Below are 15082 nucleotides of genomic sequence, written 5' to 3'. Positions count from 1 at the left end.
GTAGTCAATGCTGTAGTTTTATGAGGGCATAAAAGATCATGATCTCTGCTATTGGCTTTAAAATTATATTGTGGGCGTCTTTAAAATTACAATCTAAAATCGTCAGATTGCACACCCCTAATTGAAAGAGTGTTTTGTAAAGAGATGGGGGCAGTTACCTGATGCAGTGGTGTCTGAAAGAGTCCCTGCATCCAGGGATGAGGAGCTTGGGGCCTGACCAGACAGACCCAGACTCTGTAGACCCAAAGCACTGCTGCTGCTGCCTGCAGACACATGCCATAACATACACTCCACATGAGACGATGAATGACCATATGCACCACCAGTCAAAGTTCAGAACAATTGAGATTTTTCAAACAAGGCTCTAATGTTAACCAATGCTGCATTTTTATTTGATAAATACATAAAAAAGCAACACTGTGAAATTGTATTTCTAAGAACAGCTTCCCATATTAATGCTTTAAAATAATTAAATCTGTAATGACATTCATCACACAAATGGATAATTTTTTAAATATTCAAGCAAAACAGTTAAATTGCAATAATATTTCACAATTTTACTGTTTTTACTGTATTTTTGAACAGATAAATGCAGCTTTGTTGTAAACAGTAATGTAAACAGTGACCTTGCTGGTCTTGTTGCAGACTAAGAGCTATAGCCAGCTCCACCATGGTCTCATCATCAGCGTCTGGAGGGATGTCCAGCATGGGTGGGAAGCCCTCCGCCCCTGCCAGCAGAGCTTCGAGTGGAGAAGGGTTTCCATTGTTCACATTCTCTGCTGTCTCCAGGACCATAGACTCTGACTGCAGATCAAACACAGAGAGGAGAGGATTACATAACAACCGCCTTCCTTACATACAGTAGACTGGACAAAGACCTGTTTTAAAGCAAGTACTGCCATCTTAATTATTTTAAGATTTTATGATTTATGATTTTTTAGGAGCTGGCTCTAATAACGTGGTATATGAAGGGGATGCTATTATGCTTTTTCAATGTCAGTAAGTATGTAATGTTGCTGTTTGAGCATATAAACGATCTGCACAATTTTGGAACTTCTGCAAAGCTCAAAATCCACTTCCACAGGAAATACTTTATTTAACAGAAGTCACTTTTCAAAAACTACAAGAAAGACTTGTTTGGACTACAATGCATATTTTGGACGAATGGGGCGAGACCTGGTTGAGCTGCACTAGAGAGACAACGAGTGTTATCTCTATGTGAGACATGCTAGCTCTCCCAGGGCAAATGAACTCTGAGTGGTTACAATCATCTTGGTTTAAATCGCACTCAAACTTATTTGATTTTGACGCAATATTTAAACTGAAGCTTGCAGACAGCGGCTATAGTAAGTGGCATGACATTTCCCAACCAGGCGCAGAGTGCTGCCAATCACAACACACACTGGCCCAGCTAACCATTAACAACACATTTCGTATTTCAGAGGGCGGGCCTTCATTTGATACAGGAACTATTCGAGCCGTTCATGCAAGACTGGGGAGAGAGGTGTTGTACAACCTAGCATGAGAGCCTGTTCTACTACACCCCCCAAAACAAACTCAAGACTTTTTAAAAGAGCACAATAGCATCCATTTAATACATAATTATATGACTTTGCATGACCTGCATACAGTCTAATCACAGTCTAATCATTGTCAGATATACATATGAACACTTCTAAGTGTAAAACAGCTGGACTGCGAAACTCACCACCATCTCAAAGTCTCCGTGGTCCACCTCATTTTGCTCTTGACTCCCCTGCCTGCCACCTTCCCCTCCTGTCATGCTGGAGGGCTGCATCTTCTCATCAGCATCATCGTCATCATCATCATCTTTATCTCCTAGGATTTGAAAGCACAGCAATGCATTTTTGTGGGTTGATTCATTGTAAGGTGTTTGTATGAGTCACAAGTCACAAAGCTGAAAGGCACGGCTCGTACCCATGGGCGTGTTGGAGCGTGGGGGAGAGGGTAAGGTCACATGTCTGCGTTTGTTTCTTGGTCTCAAAACTCTGATCAGAGCCTGTTTGCATGCAAAGCTCACAGAGGTGTCCTGCAGACGAGAAAGAGGTGAGAACTGCTAAATTATTTATTTTAAAAAGGTAAGGATCATGGAGAAGGACCAAAATAGGATACGTACAGGGCAGAGCAGCATCTGCATGTAGATTTTAGATGCCACATTGATGTAATCCAGCTCACAGGTGCAGTAACCGTGAATGATATCAACCAGTGCATTGACCGTGGCTTCAATGTGAGTTAGACCTAAAAGGAAAAACGTGTCAGTTTCCTGAAACAATAAATCAATGAACTACTAGTGTGACTTAAATCAATAAATACCACTCTGCGACTATGTACCTGGCAAACAGGCGGGAGCCAAAAATGCATTCTTGGGTTTGAGAGAATGAAGCTTCCAGAAGTTAGTGACCAGCTGCATGATGAAGCTACAACTCTCAGTATCAGCTTGCTTCAGTCCATCCTTCCCATCATCACCTATATCTGAAGGTAGAAAAACACTGACTTTATAAAAAGGCACATAAAAGGACAACAAGATGAAGGTCTAAGAAGTTCAGTGGGGGTACCAGTGTCTGACTGAGGAAGTCTGGACTCTGTGAAGTGCACGAGGTTGTTGGGTCTCATGATAGCGATTGAGCGGGCTGTAATCACGAGCCTCTGGAACACATCAGGGTCCAGCTCCTTCCCTTCTTTACTACAGCTGTTCAGACACTGTACTGCATTGCCCAGCAGAGACTGATCCTAAACACAGATAAGGCACCAATTAGAAAGCTGAGTTTGAAGATATGGTGATTCATGTCTAAAACAGAATAAAGTTCTGATTGGCAGCGATCATGTTTGTACCTTGTGGTTGTGGTAGGCTGTGCGGCTGGTGTGCAGGCTAGCCAGAAGGCCTTTGGTCTGCTGTAGTACTCCAGCAGGAGTGGGGATGGACAGGAGGAGAGTGGCCAACTCTAGAGCAGCACATTTATTTTTCTCCTATAGATCAAAGGGATGGAATGTCATTCAACACAAACAAAAACACTCTGAAACCCCTCAGCAAAACGCAGTGCTGTAATTTTGCATTAAAACTATTAAAAACAGTTTTTGTTAACTGAAATAAAATATAAAAATAAAATAAAAAACTTAAAAATATAAAATTGTAATAAGAACTAGAAGTATTAAAATTACTAAAAAAAGAAATGAGAAAGTTAAACAGAAATATTATATATAGAAGAAATATTATATATAGAAGTATTAATTGTAATACTTCTATATATATATAAAACCTAAATGTAAAAGCAATAAGTAGTGTAATACTAAAATAGCAGTGGCTTTAGGTAGTGTTATCACAAAACCAAAATTTCAAAATAATTTAAAAAGAATTTGACATCACAGCAAAAATTTTACAGGCACTGAAATATTTACATGAACACTAAAGGCAAAATGTTTAGTTTATGTTGCCCAGGCAAACATAATTATCATCTTCTGAATTATACTGACACCTAGTTGTGTGGATGTAATTTGCCAACTATGAAATGGGCTATTCAATGACTAATTTGTCCAATAACGTGCAATAACAGAGATGTTATGTAGTTAAAGCGAGTAGTACATCAGCTGGTCATGTGATCTCAGCATGGAAAAACAGCTTTTAATAAATAAATGATAAGGATTCTTCATCTAATGTGAGAGTACATCATTTTCAACATGTATTCCAATTTTGGATCACCTGGTACTGGTACTTTTGATATTTCTAATCATAAAGAGAACAAGATTTCTTTACCTTTTCATTGGGGGAACCCACAGCAAAGCAGCTCTCTAGAGCTTCCAGTGAGCTGACCACCAACCTAGAGATCAGACAACAGTTAGATAGGGAAAGCAATGTATAATATTCAAATTATAATAGTCCATACTAACATATTTCAATTTTACATCACTCAAAGCATTGCCATTTTCAAACTAGAAGACATTATCAAACGTTAAAAGCATTAAAGTAAAACACCTATGTGATTACTAATGCCTTCATAAATGCTGTTTTTGTCCTGCATGATCTACAGCAGAGCAAGCTCAGTCTGACTGCTGTCTCTCAAACACACACACACACACACACACACACACACACAAGCAAACCACCATGCACACAAGCAGAGAAAGGGCGGTTACTAACCGGTCCAAGGCTGATAAGGACTCAGTTTCACAACTTTTTTTTATTGTTTTAGGGAGCAAAGAAAAAGAAAAATGTGTGAGGATCACAGAAAAGAAATGTGTAAAAATGATTTGTATGTCAAACACAGGAAACGTAAGCATGCACAAGGTCATTATGATGGCTGCCATGCACTGGACACGTCGCACACACCCCCCATTCCCTTCTCTCTCCTCTGCTCTTCGTTTCAGTTACGTTAATTGACATCAATTACGGACACTCTTGAGACAATAATATAGATTAAATGCATTGAATTAAGTGTAATGAAGACAAAGATAGAAGACATGTTTTTTTTTTCTTTACAGGAAATCGTATTAAATGAAATGTTGAAATCAGAGCACACTGGCTTAGAAGACAAGTGTACCTCTCCAGTACAGTGCCGCTTGTTGTGATGGGGCTGGTGATCTCACTGTCTACGGTGCCATTGCCCTGGTTTAGGTTGGGGCTACACACGTTGTTGACTGCAGCTGAGGGGAAGTCCTCGGGGGGCTCGTCTGGCCAGCCAAACTGCTCTTTGGTTTTGCCATAAATCTTGATGGAGTCCAGCATGGTGACACCTGCTGGGTCCACTGAAGCACCAACTGAAACAAAAAACATCAGCATTAATAATTATAACCACTGCTTAAATAATTTTCTACAACAAAATAAAATGATAATAATAATTTAATTAAAAATTGCAATCAGTAATTTATAGGAATTCCATACAGAAATATGTAAAATGTGACAATTACTTTTGGCGCTCACACATATATGATAGATCACAATTTAATTAAAGTAAATGACATAAAAAAACACATCAGTATATTGAAGCAATATCTACTTCATAAAATGTATTTCACAATGTAATATTCTGAATTAAAAAAAGACCAAAAAAGTCATTTTATTTTTTTATTTAATTTAAAAATGTAATTAATTATTTTTCTTTTCTTTTTGTTTTGCCTGTTGGTCTCTTACTGAAAATGGAGAGCTTCTTGTCTGCCTGAAGGGCTTCCTCGCGAGTGAACGGGAAGTCAAACCAGCGGGAGCGGGTCAGGTTCAACTGCATGGTGCGTCCAAAGATTTCAATGTAGGAGGGAGCTCGCTCAATGGCCTGAGTGCCCACCTGCACCCTCATTCCTGTCATTACCATTGAGTTGTTATTGTTCACTACTTCCACCGTGAAACCTCCAGGCTGTTGACAGGAAACAACATAAATGACTTAAAATGTTTTAGCAACACATTGATGGAAACTTCTAAATAACATCCTAGTTGGAATTGTGTTTTTTACCTTGGTGTTGGCCACATACATCCCTGTAGAGTTCAGACGGTGTTTGATCTGTTGGCCGTTGTAGACCTGCAGCAGGTCATTGCCTCCAAACTCCACCTCTGTCAGCTGCTGATTGTGCTCGAAGAAGTCCACAGGGAAAGTAACTTGGCTGGATGTGCGTGTGGCTGATGAGGAAAAACACAAAATGGACCATTAATCTCTCTAAACAACACTAAACAACGTGATTAATCAGAGCGAATGTCGCGTGACTCACTGGCCGTGGCCGTCTTGCGTTTGCGGACAGGTTTCATGATGCTGATCACACTGCTAGGCTGAAGGGAGGGCTGGAGCCAATAGGACGTGTTCTCCACATTGGCCATGTATATACGGAGACTGCCATCTTCACACAGTAGAATCATGGTGGTGCGCTGCTGCTCGTTGCTTGCTGTGTGACGGATCGCAACCATGTCCTGAATCTGAGGGGTAGAGATTTTTGCACCATATTAGGTTTTATTAAAAACTAGATTTTTCCCATTCCAGCCTCTGGTATTGGCTGGTTGGCATTTTAACGTCATGCCTGCTTATTTGGCTGTTTTCATGGTGAGTAACAATTGTGAATAACAATACCACAAAAGAGCAATTTTTATAACTTGTATGCAACGCTAAAATAGATGAAGGGTTTACGTGGAAATTTATTTGGAAGTGCTATTATTTTAAATATAATTTCCTAAGAGAATAATAGATGCAGGATTGTGGTAAGAGTAGCACAGCAGTGGATATTAATATTTTATTAATAACTTGTGTGATATTCTGGAATGTTTTTTTTTTTTTTTGTATGTCCAAACTAAGGATGATAATAGATTTAATAGTTCAGTGTCAATATGCTTGTTATGTCAACTTCTGGCATTCAATAATAATCAAAATTAACCAGTAATGCAAACACTAAACCCAGAGACAAATATATATTTTTAATTGAATATTATTTGTACAGTTTTTTTATGATTTTACAATATTTCCAAGGCTGTGAATTAATGTAAAGCCAAATGCACAGTTTTCTGTGATTAATCACATCTAACATTGTTGATTGCAATTAATTAGTGTACAGAGCATATGCTAGCCACAGAAACGGAGTAAAAACATTAGCACAGCCTCAGGAGTCAAAAACAACAGATGTTGCATTAAACGATAATAAAATATTAAAATAATTTATTTTATACTTTGAACCACTAGGAAATTCTAGAAACTGACCTTAGCTTTAGCAGGCAGGGTCTTGATCTCCTGGATGAGAAATGTGTCTGGTTTTACCATGATTACTAGAGGGATTCCTGTGGTCTGCTGGACACAACACACCAAACCTGGGTGGTTCATCACTTCTGACCACTGACAGAGTGCTGGAGATGTCTTACTACTTCCATTAGATCTGCATGTGCAAGAGAACAACCATTAGAGAAAAACAAAACAAGTGTTATAATCTCATTTGAAGACTGAACGTTTCTGCACAAATGTAGAAGAGGAAGAGGAATCCTACCCTTTGACATTGATGGTAAAGAGTTTCCGTGTTTCCATGTTGCTGCAGCTCACTGTGGCAGCGAATGACTTGCCTTGACTGTAGCTGAAGAAGAGCATCTGCAGGACGTGGGAGTAATACACAGAGACTCCGCCTCCAGCCACCTGCCCGTTACTGTCCTGTGAAGCAAACACACAACAAACTCAGCGAGCGGCCACACACTCAATCCATTCTGAATCTACTTGGTTAACTAGCTGTAGTCTATCTGACTTTATACGAAAATATAAGATTGTAAAACCTTCAGGTCCTCGTGGTTGATCTCCAGAACATTGGTGACATAGAAAGGGCCATGCTGGGCACTGCTGGACTCATCCATCACCTGAGTGTACATGTAGCCAGCGGAGGACATGATCACAATGATGTTTTTGCCCTCCTCGTTGAACAGGAATGTGGCATCTCTGATCTTTGAACTCGGTAACAGGAAGTAGTACATGGGGCTCAAGGCATCCATAGATAAGTCATAAATCTGCAAAAAATTGTGATGTAAGAGACATGTCTTTTGATAGAACTGATGGCACATGACTATATTGGCAAATTTGTGTCACTTTTGAGGATAAATGTATTTATAATACATGTCTTATCCTTATACATACAGTGCTATTCAGAAGTTTGGGGTCAGTAAGATTTTTTTTTTTTTTTTTTTACAAAGTTAACTCGATCAAACGTGACCATAAAGACATTTGTTAAGTACAAAAAATGTTCTATTAATCAAAATTACTGAAACTTTTAATCAAGGTTTCTACAAAATGTAAAAAAAACTTTTCAACATTGATAAGAAATGTTTCTTGAGCACTAAATAAGCATATTAGGATAATTTCTGAGGGATCATGCGAAACTGAAGGAGTAATTGCACCGAAAATTCACCATCACAGGAATATATAGAACATCTTAAAATATATTAAAACAGAAAATGTAATAATATTTAAAATGTACTGCAATTTATTATTAAATGCAGCTTGTCAAAAAAAACAAATATTACTGAGCCCAATTTTTTTTATACATTTAATTTAACTTTTAATGTATACATTTTTTATTTTATTTATTTGACAATATTAAATCACCTTGACAAAATCAGCAGTGATGATCGCCAATTCAGTCTGTGATCCAGGAAGCCATATGGCCTTGATGATGAAGTTTCCAGTGGCAAGCTGCGGATGCAGGACTAAGTGATCCGAGACGGAGCCTGTGCTGCTGAAAGTCAGAACGTGGCAGTCCTGTAGACGAGACAGAGAAACAAGACTAAAGGCAGCGGAAAAACAAACCTGTGAAATAAAACCTTCATAGTTTCCCTCACTGTGTTTGTTACCTTGAGTCCACACACTGCCAGATAGTCCTCGTTACAGGGGTTTCCTGTGAGGCTGAGCACTGTGAAGGGGACTGGAGCGGAGGCCAGGCGAGTCAGAGTCAGTTTCCTCTTACTGGAGTCAGCCTGCTTCAACAGCGCAGACAACTGCAGGACCGTGATCTGCAAAAAAAAATACAAATAAAACACAAAAACAGCCAATTGCAATGTAGTCAAAATGAAACATGAAGCAGCAAAAACACATTCTGGTTTTCTGGATTACCTTGCCCTTCTCATGGCTGACTGCGAGGTGTTGTCTGCGTCCGTGAGGGGAAGACAGCACACACATTGCCACCCGACGCAGCACATGGGCGCTGATGAGCTGGCGGATGGTCTGTCCTTGATCTCCACTGTAGTTCATCCTGACGTTCTCAAAAGCGCCCTCTTGTGAGCCCAGTGTGGGAACCTGGAGGATAAAAGCGTGTTTAATGTTAGCAGTTGTGATTCAAGAAATCCACGAGTGGTAGAATTATTCTTAAGTTGTTTGGGTTCATACCATGAGCTGGTCTGTCATCTCAACAGTCTTGTCTTGAGTGTGTAATTCGTTGAGGGCGTGCTGAGCCCGGCTGCTGCTACCCACCGCCGATGCCTGCTGGAAATTGGTCTGAATGGCGTCCATTAGGAAAATGAGCAACTCCAGCACCAGGGCTGCAGTGGAGGAACTCGTCTGTAAAGCGATAATGATTCGAGTGAGTCAGATGCGCTTTTGATTTCAAAACAGTTTCAGAGAAATTCTCGTACCACTTGGACGAGCAGATCCTCTCTGCAGCCCTCGATGTTTTTACACACGCTGCTTTTCTTAGGTTTGTCGTCGTCGCTGCTTTTGCCGTCACAGATGGTGACTTTTCCCTTGTCTGCGGGTGAGGAGCTCTGGTGGCGGATGGCGCTCTCCGGCATGCGCAGCTCGCTCTGGAACGCCGAGGACTCCTTCATAGTGGAGCTCATTCCACTGCTGGGACTTCTTTTCACTAGAGCCTGTAGAACAAAGATACAGACCCAAGATCAGGGATATGGGATACATTTTATTACTCTGAATAAATTACAAAGGATGTATATGACAGGAGGGGGCACCACAGGGAAGAGGGAATCAAATTGGACCGCTACATGCTTTGCGTTTCCATCAAGGAGACATGCATGAGTGGAAATGGCTTAGATGTTGAAATGATCATCTTAAAAAGCTTTTTAGACTAGAAAATTTAGCTCAAATCTTAAGAAAAGACAACACCTATATTGAAGATTAAAGGAACAGTTCACCCAAACATCATTTAATCACCCTCGTGTTGTTCCAAATTCATCAAAAGAAGATATTAAACTGGCCATCAAACTAAATATGAAGTACCGTATTTTTCGGACTATAAATCGCATTTATTTAGAACCAAGAGAAAACATTACCGTTTACAGCCGCAAGAGGGCGCTCTATGTTTTCAGTGTAGACTACAGGAGCACTGAGCAACATAGAGCGCCCTCTCGCGGCTGTAGACGGTAATGTTTTCTATTGGTTAATTTCTCTCGGTTCATGTCAAATTCATTTTGATAAATAAGTCGCACCTGACTATAAGTCGTAGGACCAGCCAAACTATGAAAAAAAGTGTGACTTATAGTCTGGAAAATATGGCATTCATTTCTGTCTACACTTTGTATTGTGTTTTATATTAATCGTATTCATTTTCTATGAGGGTTTGCCATTTTTGTAGTTAAATGGATTGTGCAATTTCACAATTTTCTAGAAATTAATGTTGAATAAAACTGCCAAAATTAAATTTATAAATTAAATATATACACTACCAGATTATTATTTTTTGGCTGCTGAAAAATATATTAAAATATAAAATCATTGATTTAAATTGCAATACAATTTCAAAAATAGTATTATTTTTAACTGTATTTTGGATTAAATGAATGCAGCCTTTGACAGAATAAGAAGAGACTCCTAACTTTTAAACATTAGTGCAAGAAAATAAAAGGTTGCAAATTTGGTCTAAGTTAAGCTTACTTGAGCTTATGCTAGTTTGGGTTCAAATTATTTTTTGTAGTTATCAACAAACTATTTTGAAAAATAAAAGGATTTGACTATTTACTTTTTGTCCGTCCATGCAGTACAGGACTGAAATTATGTGTTGGCTAAAACCAAGAAATAACAGAAAGTTGGAGACTTAAATATTGCATTCTTGATCAGTAAATGAACTGAATATGAATTCAGTAATATTCGATATAAAATGACATTTTTATAACATATATAAATAGTTTTTTAATTGTTACAGCTTGTGACAATGCAAAAGTCCTTATTTAGTAGATTTTTGACTACTTTTATGTTTGTTTGTTTTCTTTTGGGGAGTTTAACAGCAATAGTTACTACTATGGAAACAGGTAGCCAACAACTGTTCCTGTGGCTTTGAAACAACATGAGTAAAAAAAATTTTTTTGGGGGGGGGGGGGACTATTCCTTTAACATTAAAATGATATAGACTGAATTAATCTGAAGTAATAAACTAATAAAAAGTAAAGGAAAAACTTGCTAAACTATCAAAAAAAAGGAAAAGATTAAATGTTGCAAACCCTGATGAATTGAGGGAGGTCTGAAATGAGCTAATGGCAGTCAATGATAAATGATTTGCAAGCCAAAGTTACCGCAGTTGCTCTTTTCCCATGATGACCTGAAGTATTCGGTCTCACCTGGCAGCTGCCATCCTCCTTGGCACCGCAGTCACAGAAGAAAGAGCCGTATTTGGCATAGGAGATCTCATGATCTTTGTGACAGACCTTGGCACACACTGTGCACACACCTACCCCATCCACCATCTTACAGGTGTGACAGTGATACCTGTATGGGGAAGAGCAGGAAATTAAAGAGCGACAGCACAGCTTCCGGAAGCTTCTGTTGCATAGCATAGGAATGCCGAGTTGATCCATTACCAGTGCTGGTTCATAAACTCCTTTTGTGTTATGGTGAAGGTGCATAGCTTATTGCAGAGAGAATCCTCATCCTAAAACACAAGAAACTCAGATATGATTGGAAAAATTGAAGCAATATTTAAATCTAAGGCACAGTGAGTAGACTGTCTCCTGACCGAGTCTTCCGCCTGCGAGTCTTCCTCCTCTACGGCCAGCTCCTCCACCCAGTCAGAGTCAACTTCAATAGCCTTTTCCTCTCCCTCCATCAGGAGCTGGGACGAGCCCTGGCCACTGCTCTGCCTCAAAGCATTCATCACATCTGCCAGGTAGGAAATGATGTGGCAGGCACACTCCAGCATGCTTGCATGCTGCAAACAAGAGTGTTTCACTTACGGTGCCACACAAATACAACATGTGCAAATGGCTATCCTCAAAATGGACTTATCACCTACCTTGCCTTGTGACACATTGGCTGTAACTTTTTCCACAACATTCTTCTGATACAAGTATTTTTTACTGAAAAAAAAAAAATAGGAAAAGTTCAGATTTAGATTCAACTGTAGGTAATGCATACATTTATGATCCACATGATTACACACACACACACACACACACACACACACACACACACATATACATACATATATATATATATATATACATATATAAATACACACATAAATATATATACACATATACACACACATATATATTTACATAATACTTCTTTCTGTACTATTTTGTTCTTCTTATTTTTCTTATATATATTTATATCCAAGTCACTTGCCATCTCGTGAGCCAGTCAATGGCAGCTCTGTGTAGCTGTAGATGTCCTGCTCCTTGTCCCGCACTGGCTAGAGTGGCCATGATGACCATGAGCTCAGGGAAGCCCGCCCCATCCCCGCTGGCCAGCATCTCCGTTGCCATGGGTATGAGAGTGCTCAGAAGCACCGTGCAGACACCCTCGCCCACCTGGCTGTTATCACGGACAATGTAGGAGGTGAGGAGTTGCAGTAGCTGTCTGTTCTCTTGCACTGTGTCCAGCTGGTCTGAATCTTTGGGAGGGGAGGCCGTCATGCGCTTCAGCCAGGCCTGCAGCCTCGTGGGCTCCACACAAGCCAGCTGGGCTAGCGAGCCGCACAGGCACAGAAGGCTGGGATTGGGGCTCTTTTCCGCTGAGGAGTGAACACAGATGGGACATGTGAGAGGGGGAAATCAGATGGCATATTTTTGGGAGACACTGCATGGCTACTTACTGAGCTGGAAAAGTTTAGTGAAGAATTTCAGAACCCGGTTACAGAACTTTGCCGATAAATTCTCATTAGCAGTGGCCATCATGATCTGCACCAATTCTCCGCTACAAGACAAGAGGGGGAAAAGGATGTATTCAATAGATGCAGAACACTTCTAGCAATTTCGAAATAAATATTATTTGCCCAAGGCCTACTTGAATGAGAAGAACTCCTCCATTGCTTTGCGGACCTGACTGCTTTCCAGCTGTTTCTCCAAGTACTGTAGACACTCTTCAAGAATGGACTCATCCAGACCACTGATTGGAAACAGAACAATATTTAACTGAATTATTTTAGATTGCAGTTCAGGAGTCTACTTAAAAAAACCATATGGTCAGCTGGGGTCCAACCTGTTGGGGTCAGAGTGATTGGCGATGATGTTGTAGCAGCCTGTGATGAGGCGCTCGTAGACGAGAGCCAGGAAAGCGTCTGATTCGGCAGGGCCCAAGATCCTCTCCAGCGAAGTGCTGCAGATCTCTGCCACGCTCTCTGTGCTGCTCTCCAGCAGGAGAGGCAGCAGCGTGCGGATCACCTGTGGACTGTTCGGCTCCTCTGCACTGCAGCCAAACACAAGCAATCTTTAACATCTGTCAATCTTTTATACGATTTGTCTGTTGCAACTGTCCCTCAAGACTTACACTATGAGGTCCCCAGTAAGGCGCACTAATGAGAGCAGAATGTGTTTGAGCGAGGAGGCTACGGGCAGCGATTGGTTGCTGAGGGTCCCCAGATGGGCAGCCTGAATGGCGCTGATGTAACTTTCTGATGGGATAGTGTCGTTGGCAAAGGCGTTCCGCTGTGGGGAAAGAAGCGTTCAGTGTAAGGTGAAGTAGTACGAGAGCATATTACTCGAAGAGCTGAAGGAAAAACATTCTAACCCATGAGCCAAAGTTAGGGAATTCATTGGTGTGAATGTTGTTCCATGTTTCACACAGTGTCTGAACAGCTGATGGCAGATTCTGCATTACAGTCTGACCTGAAAGTGTAAAAATAGAACAATAATGGATTAGATATTCAAACTGACATAAAAGCCATTGAGTCCATATTATCTTGATTTTATCCAAAATTCTTACCAAGCAAATTGGCTTTGCAGCGTGTGGATCCAATGGACAACACAGCCGCATAACCCTGCAGTTTAGCTTCTGTGGGCTTATTTTCTCCTTCCTCTGGCAGGCTCATCAGAAGGTATGACCTGAGCAAACATATGACCGGCAGACCATTCACATATCTGGATTTGTAATGTTTATTAGAGATGGTTCACCTATAAATTTAATACAAATTCATGTCATTATTTATTCTAATGTTATTTAAAGCAAAGTGTTTTTTCCCCAAATAACAAGTTCCAAATCGCCAATAAAAGGTGATCAAATGATGTGCACCATATTAAAAGTGTTTGAAGACACTGAGAAAACATAAAAGACATTATGATATTAATCATACCTTAACTCGAGAATCACAGAGATTTAGAGTTAACAACACCCCCTTAAATTTTTGTCTATTCCTGAGATGCCCCCAATACAAACATCAGCACCTGGTGAAGGCTGTGTAGACGTCGATGAGCTGCAGTGTGGCGGGCAGCAGGTTTTTGGTGATGTCGGTGGATTTGTGGGGGTCTGTCTCAGCAGCTACTTTGGAGAAATGCTCATCTAAAGACACTTGCACTTTGGAAATCACAGCATCCAATGTGTAGATGGTTTGTAGAGAGGGTACTTGGTGAAGAGGCAGGATGCTGCTGGGGTCCACGCAGCAAAATGATGAGATCTATGGAGGAGAGGATTTATGAGCTCATATATTATTAGACAAGCAGAAAAATCTATATCAGCCATTAGTGGCTACTCTTAAGAGTGTACCTGTCTGGCGATGTATTCCTCTGCGAGCTCCACATCATATTTCACTGCACTGCATTTGGCTGAGGCCACTTCGATCAGAGATGTGGCGTGGTCAGCTTTCATTCCCTGTTTCACTAGGTACTCCTGATAAAAGAGTGAAGCGATGAACTGCATGAATGACACTTAGACTGACTGTCAAAACTTCAAGACGCCTTGATCAACTCATTTTTTTTTCTTATTGTTAAAATGATAAAACTTACCTTGATCCAGGTGACGTAGGTACTGACTCGTAACCTTGATGACCATCTTAGGGTGTGCAAGATGTCATTCTCACAGGGGTCACTGTTGCCGCTCTTTAGCTGCTCTATATAGGCCTTCGAGGGTGGCAGCACTCCCAGGATCTTCCACAGCACCAGGAAGTAGTACTGCAAGGAACATGCTTCCTGTACCAGACAGTGACAGGAACATTTAGGGCAAAGTCAACCAACACAAGATGACAAGAATATTGGAGAATGTGTGTAACTCACTACTGGGGTGATGGGCTTGTTTTCTTGCCGTCTTGCAGTGTCGAAGCGGGACCCCGCAGCCAGCAGGGAGATCAGAGAGAAGTACAAGTCATCATACTTTACTGCGCCATTGAACAGCACTTGGAAAGCCTGTAACGATATAAAAAAAAATAATAAAAAAAAAATAAAAAAGATACACACATTAACAACTTGTAT

The 15082-nt window shown here is 40.4% G+C and overlaps 1 protein-coding gene across 13 annotated transcripts in view; it reads right to left on the bottom strand.

Annotated features, from left to right (window-relative positions):
• LOC113068367 (E3 ubiquitin-protein ligase UBR4) overlaps positions 1–15082 on the bottom strand; it is a 47239-nt gene that overhangs the window by 17835 nt on the left and 14322 nt on the right. For 7 of the 13 annotated variants that reach the window (XM_026241092.1, XM_026241096.1, XM_026241097.1 and 4 more), the window contains 37 exons: positions 14888–15016; positions 14621–14803; positions 14382–14504; positions 14063–14292; positions 13605–13723; positions 13410–13507; positions 13170–13327; positions 12882–13088; positions 12687–12788; positions 12496–12596; positions 12027–12414; positions 11692–11755; positions 11416–11607; positions 11261–11331; positions 10976–11168; positions 9089–9322; positions 8844–9014; positions 8571–8753; positions 8312–8470; positions 8067–8219; positions 7244–7471; positions 6967–7124; positions 6687–6858; positions 5713–5914; positions 5460–5623; positions 5147–5363; positions 4557–4773; positions 4157–4189; positions 3773–3836; positions 2854–2988; positions 2577–2751; positions 2353–2493; positions 2138–2259; positions 1939–2050; positions 1709–1839; positions 627–804; positions 159–263 (listed from right to left, as the gene is read on the bottom strand). In XM_026241092.1, the coding sequence (XP_026096877.1) occupies positions 159–263; positions 627–804; positions 1709–1839; positions 1939–2050; positions 2138–2259; positions 2353–2493; positions 2577–2751; positions 2854–2988; positions 3773–3836; positions 4157–4189; positions 4557–4773; positions 5147–5363; positions 5460–5623; positions 5713–5914; positions 6687–6858; positions 6967–7124; positions 7244–7471; positions 8067–8219; positions 8312–8470; positions 8571–8753; positions 8844–9014; positions 9089–9322; positions 10976–11168; positions 11261–11331; positions 11416–11607; positions 11692–11755; positions 12027–12414; positions 12496–12596; positions 12687–12788; positions 12882–13088; positions 13170–13327; positions 13410–13507; positions 13605–13723; positions 14063–14292; positions 14382–14504; positions 14621–14803; positions 14888–15016 (5812 nt within the window). The remainder of the gene's footprint in view (positions 1–158; positions 264–626; positions 805–1708; positions 1840–1938; positions 2051–2137; positions 2260–2352; positions 2494–2576; positions 2752–2853; positions 2989–3772; positions 3837–4156; positions 4190–4556; positions 4774–5146; positions 5364–5459; positions 5624–5712; positions 5915–6686; positions 6859–6966; positions 7125–7243; positions 7472–8066; positions 8220–8311; positions 8471–8570; positions 8754–8843; positions 9015–9088; positions 9323–10975; positions 11169–11260; positions 11332–11415; positions 11608–11691; positions 11756–12026; positions 12415–12495; positions 12597–12686; positions 12789–12881; positions 13089–13169; positions 13328–13409; positions 13508–13604; positions 13724–14062; positions 14293–14381; positions 14505–14620; positions 14804–14887; positions 15017–15082) is intronic. The other 6 variants (XM_026241101.1, XM_026241103.1, XM_026241099.1 and 3 more) reach the window with 4 other exon arrangements.

Source organism: Carassius auratus, linkage group LG44F (genome assembly GCF_003368295.1).
Source record: "Carassius auratus strain Wakin linkage group LG44F, ASM336829v1, whole genome shotgun sequence".
NCBI lineage: Eukaryota > Metazoa > Chordata > Actinopteri > Cypriniformes > Cyprinidae > Carassius > Carassius auratus.
This window is presented reverse-complemented; position numbering and strand designations above follow the sequence as displayed.